Here is a 25767-nt window from a genome sequence, read left to right on the forward strand (position 1 = left end):
TAAAAAAGCAGGAAAACTTAACATAAGATGGTCTCGTCTTAGAATTAAAGAATTTTTGAAAATAACTCAAAATTTTTAAATGTTCAAAGTATGGGCACTTTCAAACAAAATGCCTAGAACTGCAAACATGTGCTAAGTGTGGTGAACTAGTGTTTTGTAACACAAACCTGTTCCGCCATTTCATTGAGAAGGCACTACCGGGCTTGAAATCATTCCGATCATTGCGCTAGTAATCTAGGCAGATAATCTACCTATTTACTGCTGTGGTGGACTTGCGTCCTTTATTATTTAACATAAAATAAAAAAACATATTTACATTACAACTTTGAGATTTGAAAAAGAGGTTACATAATATGTCCTTTTGGACTGTGACTATTTACAATATATACATGTTATGATCGGTGCCAGGTGAGCAGACCTGTTTCTATTTACTCTTCTAAGAAGATATCCTGTCTTGTATTTATCTCACTAATGATGTTAATTACTCCTTTGACCATGTAGAAGTCTGTAGCTAGGGAGACTAGTGGATGATCTTTGTAGTTGGCCAGGAAGTGACGAGATCTGATGTCTTGGACCATTGGACATAAACATTGGAATTGTAAAGCTACTCCAAAATGTATTAATTGCAAAGAGGGAAATGAAAAGTATAAATTGAAGCTTAGCGTTGATCATTCTAGCTTAGATAAAAATTGTCATTGTCGTAAATGACAAATGGATCTTTTAATCAGTCGTACTAATTATGGCAAAGTAGAAGTAGAATTAAGTAGAAGTGACGAAGACTTTAAAATGGTTCAAATAAATTAACATCATGCCAAGACTGCTGCAAATCAATTATATATTAAAGCTATTGAAAGAGGTTAGAAAATAGCCCTGATTCAAGAACCTTATGTAGTGGATAATAAAGTTCGGAGAATCCCGATGAAATTTTGAACTTTTTGCGACGAAAATTATCCACGAGCAGCAATTGTTCTGTTTGACAGCTCTCCAGCAATGCTTTTGTATGCTTCCTCAAATATAGTGGCAATCAAAATGATCATTAATAACAGAAGCATAGTTTTTCTTTCAGTGTATTGCCCCCTAAGGACACCTTGAATGATTATTTATAATGTAATGTTAATTAAAGATCTGACTAACTCAATACTGGATATCTGTAAGAAAAATAAGAATATGAACAAATTTAAACAGAGCAACGCTCTGAGTTAACAGGTGCACTGGTGGTTCGAAAAACTGGCTGTTTTAAGAAGTCTAGCTCAACTGTATCAAAGAAAATTTCAGAGATGTTACAATCGTATAGAGAAAAATTTGTTAAAGATTCAATATAAGATGAAATTAGCTGATTATAAACAAGAAATCAACATTAGCAAAAATTGTGCTTGGGAACAACTATGAGTCACTTTGAATATTCATCAACCTTTTGGCATTCCTTATTATATTGCTGTTAATAAATATAAACCAGCTTTACAAATTGCCTCTTTGAAATATCAAGATGGGTCTTATACTAAGAATATAGACAAGACAGTAAATTACCTCCTACAATATCACTTTTCTTGTGATACTACCTATGGAGATCTATCATATAGTTATCAAGTTAGATCAGATTGTAGGATACCTTCAGAGACCGTAAATGATTATGATTTTACTTTGAATGAAGTCGAATTTACTTTTAAAAAAGTTAAATAAAGGTAAAGCTCCTGGTAAAGATGGCCTGACAATGGATATTATTTAGAAACCTTTGAATGCAATAAAAAGTTCTTTGTAGCTATTCTGAATGAATGTTTTCGGAGGGGGATTTTTCCTGAATGTTGGAAAGAAGCTGATTTGGTTTCGTTCAACAAAGAAAGAAAGGATAAGGAAGATCCTTCCTCTTTTCGCCCCATTTGCTTACTGCATTCCTAGGGCAAGGTGCTGGATAAACTCATGACACAACGGTTACAATATTATTTATTATCAAATAATCTTTTAACCCTTTGATGTGCGCAATATTATTCTTATAATTTTTTTAACTAAAAACTATAGAAATTGAATATTATGATAATAGAGACAAATAATATATGAATTTTAAAAAATTTACTCTTGCCCATTGTTCTGTGGGTGGTGGTCGCACTGTGAAACCACCGCGCGTCTAGGACTTTGAAACATACTGAAGTAGTAGGGGGAAAAACTTAGCTTTCTCTGTGCATGTTTTCAATAAATGACGAAATTTACTAATTAAAAAAAATTATGCAAAAATTGTATTATGTATAATTTTTTTACATTATTTTACAAAGTAAATCGTCAGAAAAAAATTAAAATACAAACATTTATGCAATTTTTCTATAGCAGTGGAAGTACCTACATAATAAGGACGTTTGGCTAAATGGATTAAAAAACTCAGTAAAATAAAGATTAAAAAAAAAAAAAAAAAAAAAGACTTGCCTCTTTTTTTTTTTTTTTTTTTAAATTTCAAAGAAAAAAAAAATTTTTGCAACACTGTTCAAAGCATGTTTTGTCTTTTTGGTACGTGCATAGACCACATAGCACGTTTCACACATGTACTTTCTATGAGGTTTCTTCCTTGTGCTACAAAATGTACACTGCCTGGATCTAAATTTCCCTGGTATAACTGGTATATGTCCAGCGTTATTTAGTTTCTTTTCATCTGGCACATGAAATTTGTGTTTTTTTATGTTAATGGGGAATGGGCTTGGTCTTTTTGGCTTTGGTACAGATCATTTGTTTCCCATTCATACTTATTTTATTCGTATTTCGGCCCAAAATATTCAGAAAATATTTCTAATTTAAATAAAGCTTTAAGCGATTTTTATTTTTAATTATAACAAAGTATATTTACATTCAATTTAAACCACAGGAAATAATTTATAAAATCACAACACTAGCTTGGGGAGCAAGTGTGTTGAGGTCACAGAAAAGTCTCTGGAAAAGAAAGACCTTTTTACTGGGCAGGTGCATGTATTGCTTAGTAATAAAATAACTCTGCGGTTTCAAAACCCCTTATCTATATCCGGGTAAAAATAAACATTCCTATTTGAGAAGCAAGCAAATGCCATTGTGAAGAGCAGTGGTTTCAAGGTGCGACCACCGAGCCTCTAGAGCATTGTGACACAATGCTCTAGTGGGGCAGTGGTCGTGCTCTGAAACCACAAAGCAAATGCCATACATATTGAAGTTTATATATATATATAGTTTAATTATTGCTATTTTTTATTGTTTATGATAGGAATTATGATGTGCAATGAATAACTTTTGAAATTTGAAGTTTTTTATATTAATAAAAGGAAGTTGTTTTGTCTCATTGAAAACAAATTTTAAAAGGCATCCAATTTGAAATACTAAGACCTAAAACATGTAAGATTCTGCAGTCAATTTGAGTTATTTAGAGGTAAAAGATCAGCAACCAATCGATTTTCACTCAAAAATTTCGGAAAGAAGAGGAGGAAAAAAATTTGAAAATTGGTGGTTTCAAAGTGCGACCACCGCACGTCAAAGGGTTAAATAAAAATCAGTTTGGTTTTATGCGGGGGTAAAAGTACTACCCAGGCTACAGATAATTTAATTTCTGGCATCCTTTGAAATAGAAGGAATGGTAAACATACTGCAATTTTATCCTTAGATGTAAAGAGTGCTTTCAACAATGTTTGGTGGCCAATTTTATTAAAGGAATTAAAAAATATAACAAGAAATATCTTCTTATTAATTAGCATGTCTTTATCTACAAGAAATATCTTCTTATTAATATGTGATTTTCTGAATGAAAGGAACACCAATGGCCGAGCGGTAACGTCGCTGAACACTAGTAGTTCGGTCCGAGGTTCGAATCCCACGAACGGGCTGGCTGCGTGGGTGTTCTCGTGGTTTCCCCCTTGTGTAACATGTATATGAGCCAGTTTCCCTTAAAAAGTCCTCCATGAAGGCCTACCTCCCTTAAGGCAGATAGCTCTCGAGTGCTTTGCCATAAATTAATAAACCAAACCAAATTCTGAATGAAAGAAAAGTTTCCTTATATGATGGTAATAAGTAGCATCACAGAAATTACCAAAGGGGTTGTCCCCAAGGCTCAATATCTGGTCCACTATTGAAGAATATTATTGCCAATATAGCTTTAAACATACCCTTACCACAAAATGTTAGTATACAAGCTTATGCCGATGATTTTGTTTTATTTGCCACACTATTGTCGCCATACTATTGATAAAGCTTCAAGTTTCGCCACTCAAGAATTAGAGTTGATGAATTTCCATCTTAAGTGTTAATTGCTTTCCATGTCACTTTCCATGTTAAACTCAAATTTGATCCAAAAAAGAGCTTTCTTTTGGGTATTGCCAAAACTAATACTAGATCAATATATCCTAGGTGCAAATTGTATGGACAACCAGTTAGAGTTTCTAAGACAATCAATCAAATATTTGGGCATTACGATCGATGAAAAGCTCACTTTTATATTTCACCTAGATCAAATAAAGATCAAATGCACCGATATTCTTAACAGACTTAATAAAATGAATCTCTAAGATAAAGTTCTTAAGAGTTTATATAAAAGAGCTATTGAGAGAATCTTGTATGCATATGGCACATGGTGGACTGGAACGGTCTGAATGCATAACAAAATTTTGCAAATTCAAAGAATTGCTTTATTGGGAATTACAAAGTGTTTTAGAACTGTTTCCACAGTAGCTCTTCAGATTTTGGCTGGATGTCCTCCGATCGATATTTTAGTGGAAAAAGAATATTTTATCTTTAAATTAAAAGCTGGTAATAAAACTGTCAATTGTTTCAGTGAGATGTTCTCAGCTAGATATTTTGACTTTGAGAAAGGTTTAGACATTCATCCAGCTTTATTGAAATGGTTGAATTGGCATAAAGGCCTCCCCAATGTGACACGGTTTATACAGATGGATCTAAATTAATAGTCAAGTGAGTGCAGTCTTTTGTGTGTTCTCAGATGAGAAACTAAGCTTACAAAGGAAATATAGACTTTCTGACAATGCCTCTGTCTATCAGGCAGAGTTAGTGGCCCTGCAAGAGGCCTTATATTGGCTTATTTCTAATTCTGCGATAGATCCTGTAGAAATCTATAGTGACTGCGAAAGTGCAACTGATTCAATTACAGATGTTTGTCCAAGTAACGATCTAATTGAACAGATAAAGACATGCTAATTTTTCTTAGAGCTTTCAGAGATATTTTACTCTTTTGGATGAAGAGTCATATTGGTACCATTGGTAACGAGTTAGCGGATGGATTGGCAAAGGCTGCCACTGAAAATCAAATTATTGATTTTGAAGTAAAGACTTCCTTTCACATTTTGAAATCCTTGTTGAAAAGAAAAAGTTTGACTCTATGGCAGCAAAGTGGAACGACCCAGATTCTAAAGGAAGATTTGCATATAATTTAATCTCAACTGTAAGTAAGAGAAGATGCCTAGGTGACAAGTGTCTAAACCAAGCTTAAACTAATCATGGACACTTTCCCTTTTATTATAATAGGTTTTCGATAAAAAATTGTGCCTGTCCATGTGGTATGAGTAATGTCGATGTTGAGCACTTATTGTTTAGATGCTCTTCCATGAAAAATATTGTTCTAAGATTTATTCCAGATACTGCTAAATTTAATACTCTAAAGGATCTAAGTAAAAATACAGTGACTAAATTGAAATTGTCAAATTTAATAAAATAAGTATCTGTAAATGAAATGAATTTATATATTGATTGTGTTTAAAATTTCTCTGTCTGTTTTAAGGAAAACTAGGATGTTTATGATATTCAGTTATTTCATTTTTTTGTATATGTAAGAAACATATTTCTATGCATGTAAGTAACATGCATTATATTTTACAAAATATGTAATAATGTGCTTTTTTTGGTGTAGCTGGTAAATCTCACCAGTTCCTAGACTTTAAGTTCATATTTTAGTTGTTTATTCTATTTAAAGTTATTTCAGGTAGTATGGTGGTAGTTCTACTGCTTAATGGGCCTGATTTAGGTCTTTTTTAGATCTCAATGTTTTCCTTAGCAAAAATGTAAAATCATGTCACAATTAGAAACAATATTAAAGTAGTAAAAGCTATTTTGTAAAAACTAAAGGTAAAAATTACAAATCGAGGACTTGAAAATATAAAATGGGTGATAAAATATAAAGAAATTTTGACGTACAATATATAGGGTAATAAATCAAAATAGTACAATATATAGGGTAATAAATCTCTTTTGATGTATGCTTTTATTCTAATTTCTGATTTAATTTACAAAATCAAATGAACTTATAATCAAATATAAGGTGATTAAAAATATAGGTAAATTGTTAATAGCATTTTTTCTGTTGATTATAATATGGATTATTCCTTTCTTCTGTTGTTTTCTTAAGTACTGTTAGATTAGCAATGATTTATTGTTAATTGCAGGGAATGTCCTTTATATTACTTCAATTAATCAGGAGTTTACTGACTTTCAAATATTAAAATGTCAATATGTACAAAAGCTGTAAATCTTTTATTATTAAATTCAGTATGTGGCATTATAACACTACCTTAAACAACAGAAATGACACTTTTTTAAACAGGAGTAGGGCTTATTTACACACAAATTTATTTCTTCAGCACTAATAGTATATTATGAAATTATTCCTGAGAACAATAACCACATAATTCAAGTTTGTTGAAGGAATGCTATAAAGAAAAAGGCATTGAGATTTCTTTTTATCAGATGGTCTTGTGTAAGATTTATAAAATTGACTTTTTTTCATTTTGAATTCAAAACATAGTATAATATACACATAAGAGAATATAACTATATCCAACTTTAATCTCAGTCATTTCTAAATTGACTGTACATTTCTTCAAATCAGTAATTACTCTTATAAACATATATAATTGTATTAATTTGTATATTTGCTAATAAAATATTAAAATTAATCTTTATCATATAGGCGTGACCAATTAAAAATCATCTGTTTACTATATTGCACTAAATACTACAATTTTTGCACTCACATAATCATTTTCCATTTCTCCATTGGAAATAATAATTGAATCCATATGTTTCTGAGCTTCAGCATTCTTCTCACTTAAAGCAGCATAGCTCTCCTTCAGCTTAAAAAGTATTTAAAAAAAAACTTACAATGCAAGCATACATTAAAAATAATACAACTATACGAAATATATATTAAAAGTGACTTGATATATTTCACTAGACCTAGAATTAAACTTTACAGAAGTTATAATCAAATAAGTATAATAATAAGCATCATTTATAACAATAATACAAATTTCAAATTTAAAAAAAATCAGGAAGTTGCCACTGCATTTACTTTTTATTTATGCTATGAAATATTTTTAACTTATCAAAAATGATGATGATATACATTCTGATCTAAACGTGAATACATATATTATATGCTTTCAATGCTCCAATAAAGATATATTAAGAATAAATATATAAAAAAATCCATGATCATAAAGATCACAGAGATTGAAATGATAATACTACTTTATATACTTTCTATATAAACTAAGCCTGTAATTGCACACAAGAATTTCCTCATGTATAGTTATGAGCCAAGTTCTCTTGGAAAATTTTTATAAGTCATTCTCCGTATTAAGAAAGATAATCTCATTATGATTTATCATAATTATTCCACTATCTGTGCATGGGGTGATTAACATTCCAATTCAAATAAAAAAATATATCTGAAAATGGTACTAATGTATTTGACCATAAAATTTGATTACTATCGAAACATGAAAGTTGGCGGAGATCCTGCAAAAGTTGCCAGAATTTCTCCTGTGTGATTATGAAAGAACTGACACTTCTTTGTTTAATAAACAATCAGTTTTCTACCTGTTTCATTCTTGCACTTTGTAAAAAGGCTGAAGTCAATTTCTACTATTTTGTTACGCCTTCTGATGTTACCAGAAGCTGTGTTTAGAATGCTATAAATACAAACTTCTCACAGGTTAATTAGTCCAATATATTGCTATTTTGTTGGCTGTAACCAGCTGCTCTTTTCTTAATGTTAATTCTCTTGACCAGCTGTAAATGAACTGGAATGCAGTCACAAATATGACTCTACATCCTTCAAAACTACATTCTTTTTCAAATGGACATTCTCTTGTAAAACATTTTCACATTCCAACATCATTGCTTATCCATTTTCAATTAAAGTACCACATCATATACATTAATACATACTTTTAATGATGGTAAGATCCTATAAAATAATCCACTGCTCATTGTGCCATAAAAGGGAGGTGCCAAATATTAATTTTTTAAATGAAAAAAAATTGCATATATATATATAGTTAACTTATATCCTTGTTCATAAAAGCAAAAATGGTTTACTGAGATTCATTTAAGGTTACATGAAACAAAAGCACAGATGTTACCAATGTGTTGTTATGTCATGCAATGTTATTCATAATTTGCATTAAATCATACTGCTAACCACAAAGTATGTATATTAATAGAAGAATATAAATTTTAACTAAAAAAAAAAAAAGAAAAGAAAAGAAAGAAAGAAAGAAAGAAAAAGAAAAAGAGGAAAAGAAAAATCATTCAATGCATGTTCTGAATTACTAAAAATGAACAAAATTAAGCATTTAAAGCATGTAAAATATATATTAAAAATATTTTTAACCCTTTGAAGGTAGTATTTTGTTTTCAGTTACAATGAAAAACATTTATGTTTTGTAGTAGCAAAATGCTTATGTATCTTTTTAATTTGAAAACTTTCCAGATGTTAGCTAATTTACATCAACTTCGTCCTCTTTAACATCTTTTCTAAGTTTATTTAATTCAATAAACAAATCAATGTTCTCACTAGCCTTTGCTTTATCTCTAATTTGTTAATGTTTCAACAATGTATGTTTGAACAACAATTTTCTCTCTCTTCATAAAATCAAATTTTTTTCAATGAATTTCCTCTTCATTTTAGAATTTTCAGATTTAATTAAATTCCTGTTATTCTAAAGAATCGCTCATACTTAGAAGGTATAGAAAAAACTGCTAATATCTTTAATAATATGAGTATTGAGAATAAATATGAAATGATATCAAAGCTAAGAGCCAGTGTGGCAGAATTTTTAGAATTGAGTGAAGCATAGAGCAACAAAAGTCAGGGCAAAATTTTTAATAATTTAAGAGAAGCACTGAGGTATATGTGGTGCACTGACACATATATGATGAATCTTCTAATAAACTGTGAGTTTTCAATTACTTTGCTTTCTTCAATGGTTCAATTGCTTCCATGTGTGTATCTAATGGAAAGACAAGAAGACTTCTAGGATCAAAAGGAGAAAAACTAATTTTGTTTCCACTATTCTTCCAAAAATTGTCCAAAAGATAAGAAATTCATCAAAAATTTCCTATAAAACATTTCCATTACATGTTAATACCATGAAGACACTTCTCGTTTTGTCACATTTTTCTAGAATATTGTAGGTCTATAAATCATCCCTTCAAGTGATAATATGTAAATCTTGCTGCTAGGAACTTCCAAGTTGCAAGATATAAAATTTGAAAAAGAAAATTAATCCCTATCAACTCTGTAAGAGCAAAAAGGAGGGAGTAAATTTTTATTAGCGGGGAGGAAATCAGCGAAGAGAAGTGAATTTTCAAAAAAAAACTGATACACATTTAAATATTCTAAAACAACTACAAAGCAGTAACATTTTTTACTATTACTAAGGAGTGTTTCAGAAATTCTGTTTTATAGAATTTATTATTTTATTTATTTTTCAGAATCAAAATATTCCAAAGTTATCAAAGAGAAAATAAAAACTTTCTATTTGAATGTTATTTCTTAAATTTCTTTAATATATCATTATTTTTATGATATTTATCAATGTTATTATGCAATGTAAAAAATTGCCAAAATGTTCAATCTCTTAATAAAAAATTTAGTATACAAATTGATCTTGAAATTACCAAAATGTTGATAAGTTACCACATTTAGCACCACATAATAAAATAACTCATATCCCAAAAAGTTTTTTTTTTTTAATTTTTTTTTATGGTGAAGCACTTGAGGGCTATCTGCTCAAGAGCTTTCTGGAGGACTTTCCATGGGAAATTGGCTCATATACACGTTACACATAGTGAAAACCATGAAAACACCTACAAAACCAGCCCAGTGCCTGAGATTTGAACCTGGACCGAACTACCAAAGTTGAGCAATTCAACTGCTCGGCCACTGTTGGGCTTCCAAAAAGAGAAAAGCTGCCTTGAGTTTAATATTCTGTAAAGTCTTCATTTGTGAAAAAAGAAATATATATAGAGATAGTTATGGTTTTTGAATTTATTTAGCTATTTTTAGTAGAATTTTCAATTAAAATTGTTTTATATTTCCCTGCAATGCAGCACGAGACTTATTTGATGTGGAAAAATTAAAATACAGGAACACATGCATTTAACATTTTAATAAATAGATATCTTGTAATTGTACTCTTTTGTTATCCAGAAAAATCGAGAAAATACCAGAATGTTCTCGTGCTTGATTAAAAAGCTTACAAAAGCCAGATTATAACATCTTAGTTCAGTTGTTTATTTAGTGCTGTTATGAATTGTAGTGAATTTGCGGTGGGATGAGATAAGCTTTCTTTGTGATTTTGAATTGAGTTCTATTTACATTTTAGTAGTTCAAAATATAACCACTGTGAGATATTGCGATATTGTATGAATATTTCTGAGGAAATTTTAGCATTTTGTTTTATTTCTTGGAATAAGAATAAATTTTATTACCTTTTTATCAACTTGTGCATTCAATCCACTATGAACCCATATGAACAGAACAATATATATATATATATATATATATATATATATATATAAAACGTTTCAATCATGCCTAAAACTTGTGTATAAGAAGTAGGAGGAATTCACACATTAACCCATCAAATACATATTTGTCAATGCATCACACTCCAAAATGTTAATTCACACTCAAAATTGCAGTCATAAAAAATAGACAGAAGTGTTACATGAGTAAAATTTAGGTCCTTTTGTCGGTTTTGGCTGAAATTACAAGGAATTTCAAGGACCAAAAACCATTTCTAAAAGACCTAAGAGCTAAGTACTTTTAATGACTATACAAACTTTGAACTGATTTAAAACCAGTAACACTATTCTACAAATTTTCTTTTTCTTAATATTAAAGAAATGAAAGAAGCTTTTTTTCCCCCCCCCCTCCTGAACTACAATATCCATTTTATTATCAAAGGTCTAACTTTAGAAGTCACAACAAAATTCATGTTACATTTTTTTATACCTATAAACGATTTTTTGTTTGCATTTTGATGATTTGTCATAACTGACATAAAAAAATGAAATAACATTTTCTTACAAAATCCCCCCCCCTTGAATATGAATATGCACTTCATTCTCTAAGATCGGCTCTGTTTAGAAGTTAATCAAAATTTAAATTAACATTTTTCCTACACCTTCACAATTAAGAAGGGTAATTATTATTGTCTATTTTAGCATTTAAATCTAATAGCTTATATGTATACAGTCTTACTGTGCATCTTTAATAAAATAATATATCTAACTGATATATTTAATTTACAATATATAAAACAGATGCTTTTTATGCACATTTGCAACTCTGCTGTAATAAGTGAAAGCTTTTTCTTATGCTTATGTTATGCAACTGGCAAAGAATATTATGTTTTTTAAATTCTTATGGTGCTTTACACTCTTTTAATGTTAATTTTTTTGAAATGTTAAATAATAAATTCTTCTTTGAAATATTGAGATTGCAATTTGAATTAACTTGAATTTTTTGTTTCCATATATAAAGGTCAAAAACAAGTAAAGCAACTAAGTAGCTTACGTTTACAGCATGCATGCCAAACACATAGCCTTTGACTCATTTTTCTATAGCCCTCGGCTTAACCCAAGAAAATAACAAAAAATACATAATTATAGCATATTATTAAAAACTGGAATTATACCCATATCAAGGCATATATGTATATATACAAGTTTGGGTGTTAAAAAACATTTCTGAGATGAACTCTAAACAAAAATATTTTTTAACAGACTCTAGGGAGATCTGTCTAAAGGGAGACTACTCTAGGGAGACTACTATCCTTTTACAGATGGTATTAACAGAAATTCAGTATAACTCAACTGAAAAGTAAAAGTTCAGTGAAATAGGTACCCCAAAATTTTACAAACACCTGCTTCTGTGGTTTCCAGGAAGCTCTAAATGTTTTACATAATTCCTATTTTGAGCAGTATATATCAGTATGAACCACAGAGAAAAAAGAAACAATAAGTATCCTTGTACTACCAGGATTTATGTGCATTGCATTTATAAAAAATTACAGTATTGGGTAGGATTTTATGCATTTTTTCACTTACTTTTCAAATACATCATTAAGCATGAAAATGGCTCCCTTTTTTGTGGCCTGCACTGTCGTAAAATGATGACAATTTAGCCCACATGAGGTAGTGAGTTTGACGTGCCTGATCTACAGCTTTAATGAAAATACCTTACAAATATACTGATGGAAAACGAAATCCCAACAACAATAAGAAATCAATTTAAAGGAAAGTAATGTTGGAAAGCATTTTTCTAGGTAACATATTTATTTGATCCATGTTTCATCGTCACAGGTTACAGTATGTGCAAGAAAAGGCATTTCAAATGCGAATGGTGGCACATTAATAACCACTGTAGCTGTGATGATGTTGAATGCAAGCATGTAAATCTGTGTGCATTGTGTCATCCAGGTGATGTATATTATTTTATGGGATAGAGTTCCATGCCTGTTGCACTTGGTAAATCAAATCAGAATGGTCCATATTGGTCTTGGAACCAATATGTCTACGTCGCAGATAGCTTGGTTCTAAATTCTCATCTGGCTTCCTTCTAACTAAATTATGGCCATCACTGGCATCAAGAAATGACATCAATAACTCTCATCTGAGAAGACAACAGTTCTTTATTCCACCTTCCAATCACAGACCCAGGAACAACTGAAGATTTTATGACCCCTCTGGTCTGACAAGAATAAAAAATATTTAATTTTAAAATTTCATAACAATTTAGTACCCCTGGATGCTGTGCTCAGGGATAGATGTCCACCCTTTTTTCCACCTAGTTACACCACTGTTTCCAAGAAACTCTAGATTAACACCTGTGAAGTTACAGATGGCAGTGATTTGGAGTTAGTGGTATAGCTGCTACAAAACATTTGGCTCTGAGCTGTCCTTCAAATAATTAATTTGTTACAATTTGCTGTGTCCCTCCAGTTCGAACAAAAGTTCGAATGTCTGCTGCAGATGCAGTGCAATGTGCCACAGACATGTGGCGAATAGTATGGTTCTCCCTTTGAGTGGTGGCACATGAGCAGCTGCAGCCTGGCTTTCTAGAGACAGTACTTTCTTGTAAACACCACTACCGATCTGCATGCACAGTGGTTCCTTTTAAGTCTTTCTGCAATATCACAAAAAGAAAATCCACCTTCTCATAGCCCTATTACATAGTCTTGTTTACACTCAATAAACTGCTGATGCTGCCTTCTTCGTATCCTTAAGGGCATTCTTGACTCAAATTTCACTCACAGCACCCAGACTAAAAGATAAACAACGCACAAGAAGTTTACATCATTGCATTTAAAGCAAACACAATTTGCATGTTTATAGAGGCATACTAGTGCCATACTAATTCATCTAGTACAAAATCTGAACAGACGTCATCTTTCAGATGTGCAAGTACACCTCCCAAATTTCATTTATCTATCACAACTCCTTCTTGGTAATGGGATTACATTTTCTATTAGAGTATACATAATAGTTTTAACTGAAAATAACATAATACTGATTTCTGATTTAACTGACTCATTTCTTTCACAAAAACTTTGGCATAAGATACTCATTCTTATATAAAATCATTTATGCAATTTCAATTTTTTTCGCCAAAAATAACTTTAAGAAACTTCCCTAATGCTGAATTAAATTTTTAGTAGATATTTAATTAGCTTGTTAAGAAGCATCTCACTATGTCAAATGCCAGCTAAAAACATTTTAGATATTTTTAAACTTGATTAGAATCAAAGCCTACAAACCAAAATAGTAATTCCTAAAACTGATGTCACTAAATATGATGAAAAGTCAATAAATATGGTACTAGTACTTGTTTTGGGATAAAAAAATAGACATAAATAGTTTAAAGTGTCACAACATAGCAAGATTATCACATTTCATGCTAACTCAGTGAGCAATGCAACTGATCATTGAGAGCTGTCAAGGCAGTTTGATAATGTCTACCATTCTACAGCACTTGGATATGATACATCTTTTGTGGCTGATAGTCTTCCTAAGGCAAAGATGAACTCCTTGCCTCACTTCCTGAGGCAAGGAGAAAATGTGACTGATGCATCATAATGTAATGTTGCTGCATTGATCAATGTTAGAACAGTTCACTGAAAGAACTCGGGCCTAATGAATATAACATATATATTCCATCGATAATAGTGTACAGTATCATGAGGCGCAGTCAACCCATGAGTTTCTTGTGGAGTTCGTGTGGCAGTTTCTTCAGCAATCTTCACACAGCCCCAACTTAATCACAAATAATTTCCATTTCCACTTTATTGATCCTGTTGAAGTCACTTTATTTGCAGTCACAGACCAGGTTCCTAGGCAGCAGCTTTACCCTGTGTATAACACATGAAATTAAACATAACATTTTCTTTGCTAACACGAGAATGGAGGATTAGAGTGCATGAACATAACGGGTGCTCTAAGTTAAGTTCTTGGTGGAGGCAATTGTGCCTTACACATGTTTCATGGATAATACAGTCAGCAAGAGGCCCATTTGTGTCTGCAGCCCTAACCTAGACTTGAATGCAGAAGATCCTCACACAGTGATTGTATAAAAATCTTGATGTAGATAAGCGGAGGGTCATGTTAAAAAATAAAAATGTTTGCTGCATTCCAAGTATCTTGTTGTATGCTTTAGCTCTCATTCTGTATTTTTACTAATTATTGATAGCTTTACATGTAAGAACCCAATAACATACTGAGGTTCCAATACTAATAGGCATTTTAGCAGCACCAAAGACAATTTCATCTATTTTTACATGCAGTCAAAAGATATTACTGAATAGTTAACTGTTTCAGATGAAATGTGAAGACTGCAATTTTCTGAACCAGAGTGTGGGGGGGGAAAGCCATATTGAGGAATATACTTTTGAACTATAAATAGAGTAAAAGATAAAAAGCTGAAGCCTGTTTTGAACACAGCACCTTCACATAGATTTTATTATGCAGGAAATCTGGCTAATACATCAGCTATTTTTTATTACTGCTACAGAAAATTCTCTAAAATAATATAATTAAAAAATAACAACTCACATTATTAAAACTTTCATGCAAGGTTTCATATTTTTGCATCCAGTTATCTCTCTCAGTTTGATGACAAGTTATTTCCTTTTCTAAACTGTCTACTTTTTGCTGGGCTTCCTTAATATTAGTTTCAAACATGACATGTTCTTCTTTCAGTTTGTCTGTTTAAAGAGATAAAAATAACACAAGTAAAACAGAAAAGAGGGGGCAGAAAGGACTGGTAGTTGCAATTGCATTGTATTAATCAGCCATAAATAAATGCCAAAGTTAGTATTATAATTAACAACATAATAATATTAAAATAATAAATATATAATTTTATTATTTCAGAGTTCTTCCCTTTCTGTCAATGACAAAGATGTAAGAAATTCTGGTGTTAATGTTTTGAAAGTTACATCTGATTATTATTAATAATAACAATAATTCAAATAAAAAAATTTTGGGACTAAAAATACAAATATTGAGAGGAGTTCATATTGCATATGAAACTAAAAAGCTGACTGAATAGATATATGTATAAAAGTGAAGAATAAAAAATATATTCATAGATATTTCATATTAAAAAAATTATATTTTTAGGTCAAGACCATATAATGACAAAATAAGAATTAAAAATAATTTTTTAGCAATATATTTTATATCTGTTGACTAAGTGAAGGATTTTGTAACTTCATGAAAAATGTAATACTATACATGCATATGCATCCAAAATTCAAATATTATTTTCCTATTGAACATAATGTTATTTTTAAGAAAAATTATCTTTCAATTAAAAAATAAAATGAAATTTCACTACTTCCTTGTTACAGTGGCCCCCTAAGACTGAATCACTAATCAACTGAGGTATCTTGCCAGCTTGCGAAGCACGAACATAAAAATAAATGACAGAGTATTCAATAATAAGAATAATACTCACATGTTGTTTCTTAAGAATATTTTAATAATCCTTATGACAAAGCCATATTTCTAAAACTGCTTTCAGCAATTCATCCAAAACAATTTTTCTCATGTACTTTCTCCACATAAACAACGAGCCATGCCCCATTGTTTTTTATTACTCCACTTGGCTTAACCACACACTCTTTCTACATTTTGGATGTGAACACTTATTGTTGGATCTACAGTACTGGTACTTATGGTTCACAGTAAAGTGATAGAACCAGCTTTTTCAAGTTGCTCCATTTCATATCCAGCAGTCTGAATAGATAGTTGATCCATCTTATGCATGTTGAATAATTTTCTACATAAATGTACCAACAACTCTATTTGAGATCCGAATGACAAAGCGCTCGCCATCTTCTCGGCATATTCCTAAAATATCCACTGTTGTGGGAGTACTCTGCCACAGTTGCTTTTAGGTCGGGCAAACAAACTTTCATCAATCTCAACTATTTTATTGGGACCTCATTCCATGGAATCTTTGTATCAGATGTAGGGAACATATTCCCTGCATGTAATTGCTCCAATCAATTGCAGCATTTTCACACAGATTAAGCTTCTTGTTCTACCGTTAGATGCATGTCAACTCCTCTGCCCAAGAATGCATACACAGTAAGGAATACTCTTGAAGCACTGAACCAATTTCCAACAAAGAGGCCCTTCTTTCTTTTATGATTTTTAACACTGCATCTCCAAATGGTTTCATTGTTAACATATAGTTTCATGTTGTGGCCATTTTTGTATACTCACTCATCAGGTAAGAGACCTCTTTCCTAATAAATGATATGGCATCCACCTCTTCATTTGGTAAATTAAAAATTCTTTACTGCATACTCAAAAGAAAAAAAAAAATACTGCAAATTCAAAACCCTTAAACAAAAACGAAACATGATACTAATCTAAGAATACACGGCGAAAGCAAAAATGTAACATGTTGCGAAGTATAAGAACATGTGGTGAGATTTTGGCGAGATATCTCAATTTATTAGCTCAATCTTGGAAGCCACTATAACAAGAAAGTACCGAAATTTCATTAGGTAGGCAGCTATTAAAATTATGCAAAAATTCACTTTGGATTCACATGAATTTCAGAAAAATATCCTATGCCTTTTAGAGAATCTGACAAATTTCCTTTCTTCAGGGATCCATGAAGTTTTTGCAAATTATATCACCTTAAATACAAAATTTGACTGCATGATGCAAAATGATTTTGACCTTTGAAGAACACAGAGAGGTACCATATTCTCCAAACGCATAAAAGATATTGCTTTAATTAAATAGATTTTGTTTAAAGTTGGCATGCTGTTTTCACATCCATCATTAAACAGCCAATTCAAATTTTAAATAGGATACCTTGATTAACAATAAAACACATAATTATCAATTTATACAGCTAAATTAAGAATACAGATATCCTTTGAAAATCTATTAAAATATATACATTGTAAACAATTATATTAAATGCTAAAATTATGACTGAACATGCAAAAGAAAAAGCTGAGAACCAGTAAAAGAGAAAATATAAGAACTAAAGCAAAAGTGCAATAGCCTAGGCCAAATAGGCAAAATATTACAACATTCAGATTGAATTATTTTCCCTCTCATCAGGGGGATCACCAAAAATAATTCATTTTTCCATTCAAACTAATTGGTAAGACAAATCAACATTTCTGATACTATGCAGTTTTCTAACAAAAAAAGCGTAAATGCGATTAATTCAAAACAATTGCATAGCAACATCTCCTATATCAATCTGAAACAGCAAAAAATAAAACAAAAGGAAAAAAAAACTAATTAATAAAACAAAGCACTTTCTTCAAAATGTGGAGTATCAGTAAATTCCAAAATGTAGTTGAAAAACATTAAATAATGATGAAAAAATGCAAAGCATGTAAGCACAATTAAAATCAAATCAAATCAAATAAATATGTCAGTTTGAGGTTTAAAAGACTCAAAAATATATCTAATCAAATTACGTACAGTTAAAAATTCAGCTAGTTAAGGTCACTTCACCAAACAAAAAGAGGTAGAAAATGTAATTTACCATTACCGATGTCCTAACTGAAATGGAAGCAAAAGGGAAAAAAAAAAAATACAATTATGGTATCTTCCCCAGTGTAGAAAGTTTATATTTTTTGTACATTTCACACACTGGAAAGAGAAGGAACAGAAGGAGTGGTTATAAGCAAAGAGTGAATCACAGAGAAGTTTTTAATTAAGGGAGGCAAAATACATATAAGTTAAAATTAAGATGGTGGGTAATATTTAAAGCAAAAGTTGCAGAAATAAAAATTTATGGTAGCAGCAAATTATGTGGGAAAAGAAAAATTAGAAGAGAAAAGGTGAAATCCTCACCTAAAAATGGCCACCTTCATGCTTCAACAAAGTTGGCCTTGTCATTAACAAATCTGGCTATCAAAGTGAAAAATTACAAATACACAAAATTTAATTTTTTTTATTAACAAAAATTACATATCCACAGTTAACTTTCCTCAGGATTTAAAGGCTTCATTTTTAATTTTGGTTTAGAGGATGTAATTAATGCCAAGTTTTTTAATATGTTTAGAATTAAAATAAGTTGTGGATGCATATGTAGATGTGTAATTTTTATAACTTAAAAAATGCAGAAATCTTGGATATAATTTTCCACTCTGGTATCTGATTTCTGTTACTAATAATCAAGACTCAAAGCAGCTACTTCTAGGTGAAGATTTCAGCTTTTTTCTTCTATTTTTCCTCTTCCTGCTTACCTTACTTTTTTAATTTCTGCTTCAATCACTTCACTTTTTGCCCCACGAAAAGACTTGTTCATTTGCTTTCAGACAATAGCAATGGCAGACATTTATCAGACTTAAATATGGCCCGGACCATTACCCCCAAGATAGATTGGATGATTTGTGTTTTTTAAACACCTTAGAATAAGTAAAAATTAAAAAGATGTGATTGATAGTTTAATTGGAATCTGCTCTCTGCAACGGCGGGATTGAATAAGGTGTAAGTTAACTTGCAAAGACAGGAAACAGGAATGCACTAGGATTCCTTCAGCTCATAATGCAATGGAACTTCTCCTTTAACAAAATGCATTTAGGGGATCATCTTTGTTAATTTTCATACAAAACCCACAGGAACATAAAAATATTTTTCTCCTGGGTGAGCAGAAAAACAGCCAATTTTCTAAGTAGGTCTTGACAGCTGCTGAAAGGGGGCAAGAAATATTTCTAAGGATAGTTTCACATGTAAAATTTGAGAAAGAAAAGAAGCAAATACTTAAGTTTTGTAGGACAGTGAAGTGGTTAAATATCATCCACCATCTTAATTTTAACCTACTTAAACTCTGTCTACACTTGACAGAATTGCATTTTCAACTAGTGCTTCCATTTCAACTAGGACATTGGTAGGGGTAAATTAAGTTTTCTTCCTCTTTTTGTTTTGTGGCTTGAGCTTAACTAGCTGTATTTTTAATTACACTTTGTTAACTGATACTCTGCCTTGCAAAGAAAGTGCTTTATTTATGTTATATTTTAGTTAAGATGAATATGGGGGATGGTATTATGCTATGGTTTTGAATGAATAGCTTTTAAGTTTTTTCAGTTTGAAAATTGCATAGTATCAGAAAAGACGATCTGTCATACCAATTAATTAGCACAGGAAATTGAATTATTTTTGTCCATCCCCTTGATGAGAGCAAAAATAGTTCAATATGACTGTTACAATATTTATAACATTTGGCCTAGGCTACTTTGCTTTTAACTGTTTGACAACTTTCTCTTTTACAAATTTCTTATACTTTCTACAGTTATTATTTTAGAATCCATACTATTAAAATCTGTGCATGTCTGTCTGCTTGTTTGTTTGTTTATTTGTGGCATTATCTCCTCTGGAATGGCGGAGAATTGAGTTTCGAGAGAGGTGCCTACAGATTCCTACAATTTGTGAGAAGCATCTTCAACAATTCTCAGCTCTGTACAATTTTAATCAGAGAAGATATTAATTAAAAACTCTGAAGACGCTAATTTTTGGCATAATTTTTCCTAGAGGCTCACATGCTGGAGATAAAAATCTGCTTTATTTTGAAAAGTATTGCCACTACTCACTTTCAGATCATAGAGTTTGTTAATAAAAAATTTGTAAGTTTTACAAAACATGAAATAAATATAGCAGTGCCAAACATTTAATATACTATTCTGAATTACAAAAATTCTTAGGAAGCCCCTTTCGACTATTCTCATCTTTGTAAGACTTTAACCAGATGAGATATTAATTAAAAACTTTAAAAACACTAATTTTCACACTCATTTTAACGAGTGGCAACAGACTCGCACGCTGGAGATAAAAATCTGCTTTATTTCGAAAAGTGTTGCCACTGCTTGCTTTCAAGTCGTAGAGTTTGTTAATAAAAAATTTGTGAGTTTTACAAAATGAAGTAAAAATAGCATTATTGAACATTAAATACATTATTATCATATAAGGTCATGTTCTGAAATTGATGAAAGCACGCGATTGCATGCGATGTTATTGTATGTCGAAAATTTTTCATTAATGCCAGCATTTTAAATAAATAGGCATTGTTGGCAACTATTTTTTTTTTCAGGTTAGTATAATGGACATAATATGTTATTGCCCCATTAATTCTTTTAATGATATTGAGAAAATGTTGTTATATTACATTAAATTTAAATCGTGACATCATATGTATTAACCTGATATGTCGAAAGGTTTTGTTTCCTAGTTTGGCAACAAAAAAAAACTATTCATACTGAAATATTTTATTATTTTTGTTTTTCAGGGGTACATAGAACTTCTAAATTTTGCTTTGGCTGCAGCCTGCTTATCTGGTGGGCTTGCTTGATAGTTTATTTTATCACAATATATTTTTGCTGCTAAAATGCAATTATTCCACTGGTTTAGACAGTATTTATATTTTTAAGATTTTTCTTAATTAATTTTCCTATACACAGGCATTAGAATTCTTATTTGTCAGACAAAAAGGTGTAAAAGCAGAACTGATATATTTATAATATGTAAAGTTACTTGCACTGTATAATTTTATTACAAATTACAAAAAAAATTATAGTATTAATATAAAACAAAGATGTATTTATTAAGTTACCAAAGACAATTTACATCAGCATGTTTCTAACTTTTAATAAACTTATCCAGTTATTACAGCAAGATTGCATAGCAAAATACTGACTAGAGATTATTTTTAAGCTTATGATTTATTAGCATATTGGCACAAAATATATATGCAACTGTATATAAACTATGAAACAATATTATAAAAATATTCCATATATTTTTACAAAATCAAATAATTTTTCTAATATTCTTCTAACAAAAATCTTCAACAATTTTTTTTTTTTTTTTAAATTTATCAACGTTACATGCAATGATATTTTGAATACCCTTTAAATTTTACAACTAGCTACTTTTTAAAAACTTTTTAAAGACTCAGGTGTCGGGAAACACTTGTTAGCAGGCACCCGAGCCAAAAAGGCCACATCCTGTGTAGAGCACGTGGGAAACAACATTTCTTTCCTACCATAACGTGGAAAAAGTCCATTGATGAGATGAAAAATCTCGTGAAAGTGATATGCATGAGTCTTCATATATTTACAAGTTAGTTACTCCTCCTAAGTCGATACCACAAAGTAAGGGGGTGGAACTACTGGTTAGCTTGTCCAATAAGAGTCCTGTAAAGGAAGTGCATCTGCTTGCAAATCAGGCATTGGCGGGTGGGCGGGGATAAATTGAAAAAATCATAAGAATACATGTAAAGTAAATTAAAATATATTTTGCAGTAAAAGGATCACAGGATGGAATAATATATGGCCTAAACGTTTAATAAGTGAAAATAAGAAACAAAGTAAGTGAAGAGGTAATTAAAATTCATAATAATAATATTGGCAAAACACAGATTTTGACTGAAGGTGAACCACAATTTACATTTAACTTTTAAAACTTTCCCTCTGTTATTGCAAAAAGGGTATACTTGACTACATAGATGCATAGTTGATTTCATTCATTATCTCAAATATGAACATTTTATCTACTGGATCAGTTAACTCTCTCAACTTAGGCATAAAAGCTTTAAATGCATTATTTATAGTTCTTATTTTGTCAATTACAAAAATATCATTAAATTCAGTTACATTCTTAACAAAGTTTAAAAATTCTGAGCATTGATTATTCTCCTGTGAGGAATTGGATGCCTTATTTCCATGAATACTTTTCTTAACAGGTTGAATAAGTGCCGCAGTAGCCGAGCTAGGGGATTGAACCTTAGATTCATTGCTAGAATTTTGTGTTTGACTTTTCACCTTATCTGCGAAGGAGATTCCCTTTTTACTGTGCTATCTTTTCTCTGCAAGTTGTTTCTATTTTCGGGGAATTTCTCGCATCCACGATACGACGCGACGTTAATTTTTTGGCAGTTACTGCATTTGGGTTCATCAATTTTTTCTTTAATTGGACAGTCCATCGTCTTGTGTTCGAGAGCACATTTCACATGTCTTGGGGAGAAGAAGCAGCTCTCTGAAGAATGGTGCCACTTTTGGCAATTATAGCACTGTGGCACCTGACTCTTCGATATGTACTTCTCCACCGTAACAGCAAACAATAGTAAATCTGTGACATAGAAAATTTGGTCAGATACTTCATTTTTCATAATCTGTACTAAGAAGAGTGACATAGGGGCTTTCGTTCTATGTCTAGTTAATTGTGTTACTTTACTTATTGCGAAACCTTTTGCAGCTAACACACTGGCTATGTCATCAGTCTTAGTAGTATAGAACAAGTCTCTAAACGCTACTTTAATAGGTCGGGCGTAATTAGCATTTGTTACATAGTGTTCGATCTTTTTCTCCTAAAATAGTGCACTAAGTATTCTGTGGTCTTCTGCAGTCCGTGGTAGAATTTTTAACAGTTCGCCATTAACTTTTCCAAGAAATTTTGCTTCAGTCATTAGTGATAAATTTTTTAGAAATTCCTTATGTTTAAGTTTACTAGGAGAGACAGTCGGCGACTGGTTAGTCGTCGGCTGCAGCTGCACTGCCTGTTGGCTGACAGTATCATTACTATTATTTTCAACATTCTCCTTACTTTTTTTGTTTAATACATTAAATTTATTAGTAGATTCAATAATCGGAGATGATTTTTCTACTCTTTGCTGTTTTGCAATTTTAGCAGGGAGCTAAAATCCTTCATCATCAGTTTTACTAGGATTATTAGTTAATTTGCATTTAGCCTTAGCCTCACTATTTTTACATTAAGTACATTTTGGGGACCAATGCCTGAAGTACAAGGAAGATTACACTTACCTCTAACATCAGCAGCCTGGGCCTTAAGCGCTTGTAGAGCCTTGCGTAGTGGTTCGGTCACCGTGTCAGCATCCGTAATTGTGCGTAACTTTTGGCATTCCATCATAGCTATCTGCATCGAGGCAATTTTAGCTTCCAATTCCTTAAGTAAGTCAATCCAATAATTATTATCATGATTTTCAACAATAACTGCAGGTGGTAAACCCAAACAGCTTTTCTTGATGAAAGGCGACTCCAAAGGGGTGCTAACATCCATCTGTAGAATCTCATCGACTTTAGACTTTCTCGTCTTTGTCGGAGAGCTCATGATGAGCAACCTTCACTCACGAGGATCAAGGACCGAATCAAAACTTTTTGAAGTGAATTTTATAAATGCATGTAGAATTTTTACAAATCAGTCTAAATATATCTCAGAACAAGAATATAAATTCTAGTATTGTATACAGCAGAGAATGAATGTAAAGCGTACACTAGATTCACTAACTGTTTGTTAGTGGATGATAAATAACTACAATTATTCACATTCAAAAGTATAGAGAATCAAAAAAAGGGGTGACAATTCCATATTCCATGTTCTGATTTGTGAAATTTAACTTCTACTATGTGCGACTTAGGATAGATAAATTTTATACACAGCATTGTTCTAACTCTTTGATAATTTTATTAACTTCCATCTTTGGATTTTGACTTGTATTTTGACACAAAATTAAGACTTTTCTGAAATGAATGTCAATTTTTTCCCATATTTTAATTCTATAATTTGCATTATGCCTAAGTACCGAATTTTGTAAAATTTGTTAAGAAATATATGGAGAAATTTGAAAATTTAGTTTGTTACCCATTTTACAATGTGCTTCAACAATAATTCACTTAGCGAACTTCTGAATTTATGATAACTTTTCCTCTTATTCTGCTCAAGCAGAAAAAAAGGATAATTTCTTCTTTCTTACAAATGCTTTTCTTTATATCATACTTTTTAATCCTGGTTGTTAATTTAGAGATTTTTTTTAAAGAATTTCATTTTAATTATTTGAGCAGCCTAGTTGAATTTAACTTATTTGAACAGCATTTCTTCTGAAAAAATAATTTTTGAAAAGCATTTGCAAGCCACAAAGTGCATCTGAAATCTGCATACACTAAAACAGCATATACAGCAAAGCACATTTAATATGCCTTTCAATGGGCTATCCAGAAAGGATGTATAAATGAAAAAGATGCATAATCAAAATTTTAATTAAAGAGGAGTGCATATATTCCTTAATATGATTTTCAGTTGCTTTAAAGAATTTTATCATTTTACCAATTCTTTACACAATGTTAACATCATACTTTCAGCTTTTTTTAAATATTACAATAATTCAGAATAAGTTTCTAGATTTCACTTTTAAAATAGCAAAAATAAAATAGTATTAAAAAAATCTAAATTTTATGCCAAAAAAATTATTTTTATCATTTCAATACTTCGATTTTCTTAACACATTCTTAAATATAGCTGCGATCATCCATACATTTTTATTCATCAAATACAATAAACACTTTTGAAATACCTAGTTTCTTGTGAAATTCTTCTGTGTAGAAGTACACCTTCCATTTCATCAATATCCGCTCAACATAAACTAGAGAAGCGATTCTGCCCATGACACTGAAGGTTTTCAAGAGGATAAGCATTTTGAAGACAGGATATGAAAGAAAGACTGGGTTAATCAAAACTGAAAATGTTTTCAGCTAATATCCATATACTTCGGATAAATTCTTGAACCTTCACTAAATTTGACTCAGACATCTTTGGATTTTCTATTTATGATATAATACAGCATTCTATGACACAATTTCAACTTATATGACCCTCCAGTGAAAAATACTACCCTTCACATTCACCTGCAATGTTATTTCCTATATCTTTTTCATGGACATAAGCATATTCACTGGAATACTTAATGTTCACCTTAAGCACAAACTTCTTTGAAGCAGATTTTTTTTTTTTGCAAACTGTTTTTTCTTTCTTCTAATTTTAATCTTTTAGAAATATTTCTTTTTCAATGCTGACACAAGAATATTCTTCTTCTTCTTTTTTTTTTCCTTCAGTTTGCATAAATTTTGTATTTTTGTCAAATTCTCTTAAAATTTCAGTCACATCTTTCAGAAAAACTGTTTTTCATTGTCTAGA

The 25767-nt window shown here is 31.0% G+C and overlaps 1 protein-coding gene across 2 annotated transcripts in view; it reads right to left on the reverse strand.

Annotated features, from left to right (window-relative positions):
• The window catches only part of LOC118192388 (uncharacterized), a 166753-nt gene that overhangs the window by 73085 nt on the left and 67901 nt on the right, over nucleotides 1-25767 (reverse strand). For both annotated transcript variants that reach the window (XM_085822103.1, XM_085822102.1), the window contains exons 10-11: nucleotides 15352-15503; nucleotides 6984-7082 (exon numbers count right to left, since the gene is read on the reverse strand). In XM_085822103.1, the coding sequence (XP_085678229.1) occupies nucleotides 6984-7082; nucleotides 15352-15503 (251 nt within the window). The remainder of the gene's footprint in view (nucleotides 1-6983; nucleotides 7083-15351; nucleotides 15504-25767) is intronic.

The sequence above is a fragment of the Stegodyphus dumicola genome, chromosome 8, assembly GCF_044657685.1.
Source record: "Stegodyphus dumicola isolate Sdum_Otavi_A_Nest chromosome 8, ASM4465768v1".
Taxonomy (NCBI): domain Eukaryota; kingdom Metazoa; phylum Arthropoda; class Arachnida; order Araneae; family Eresidae; genus Stegodyphus; species Stegodyphus dumicola.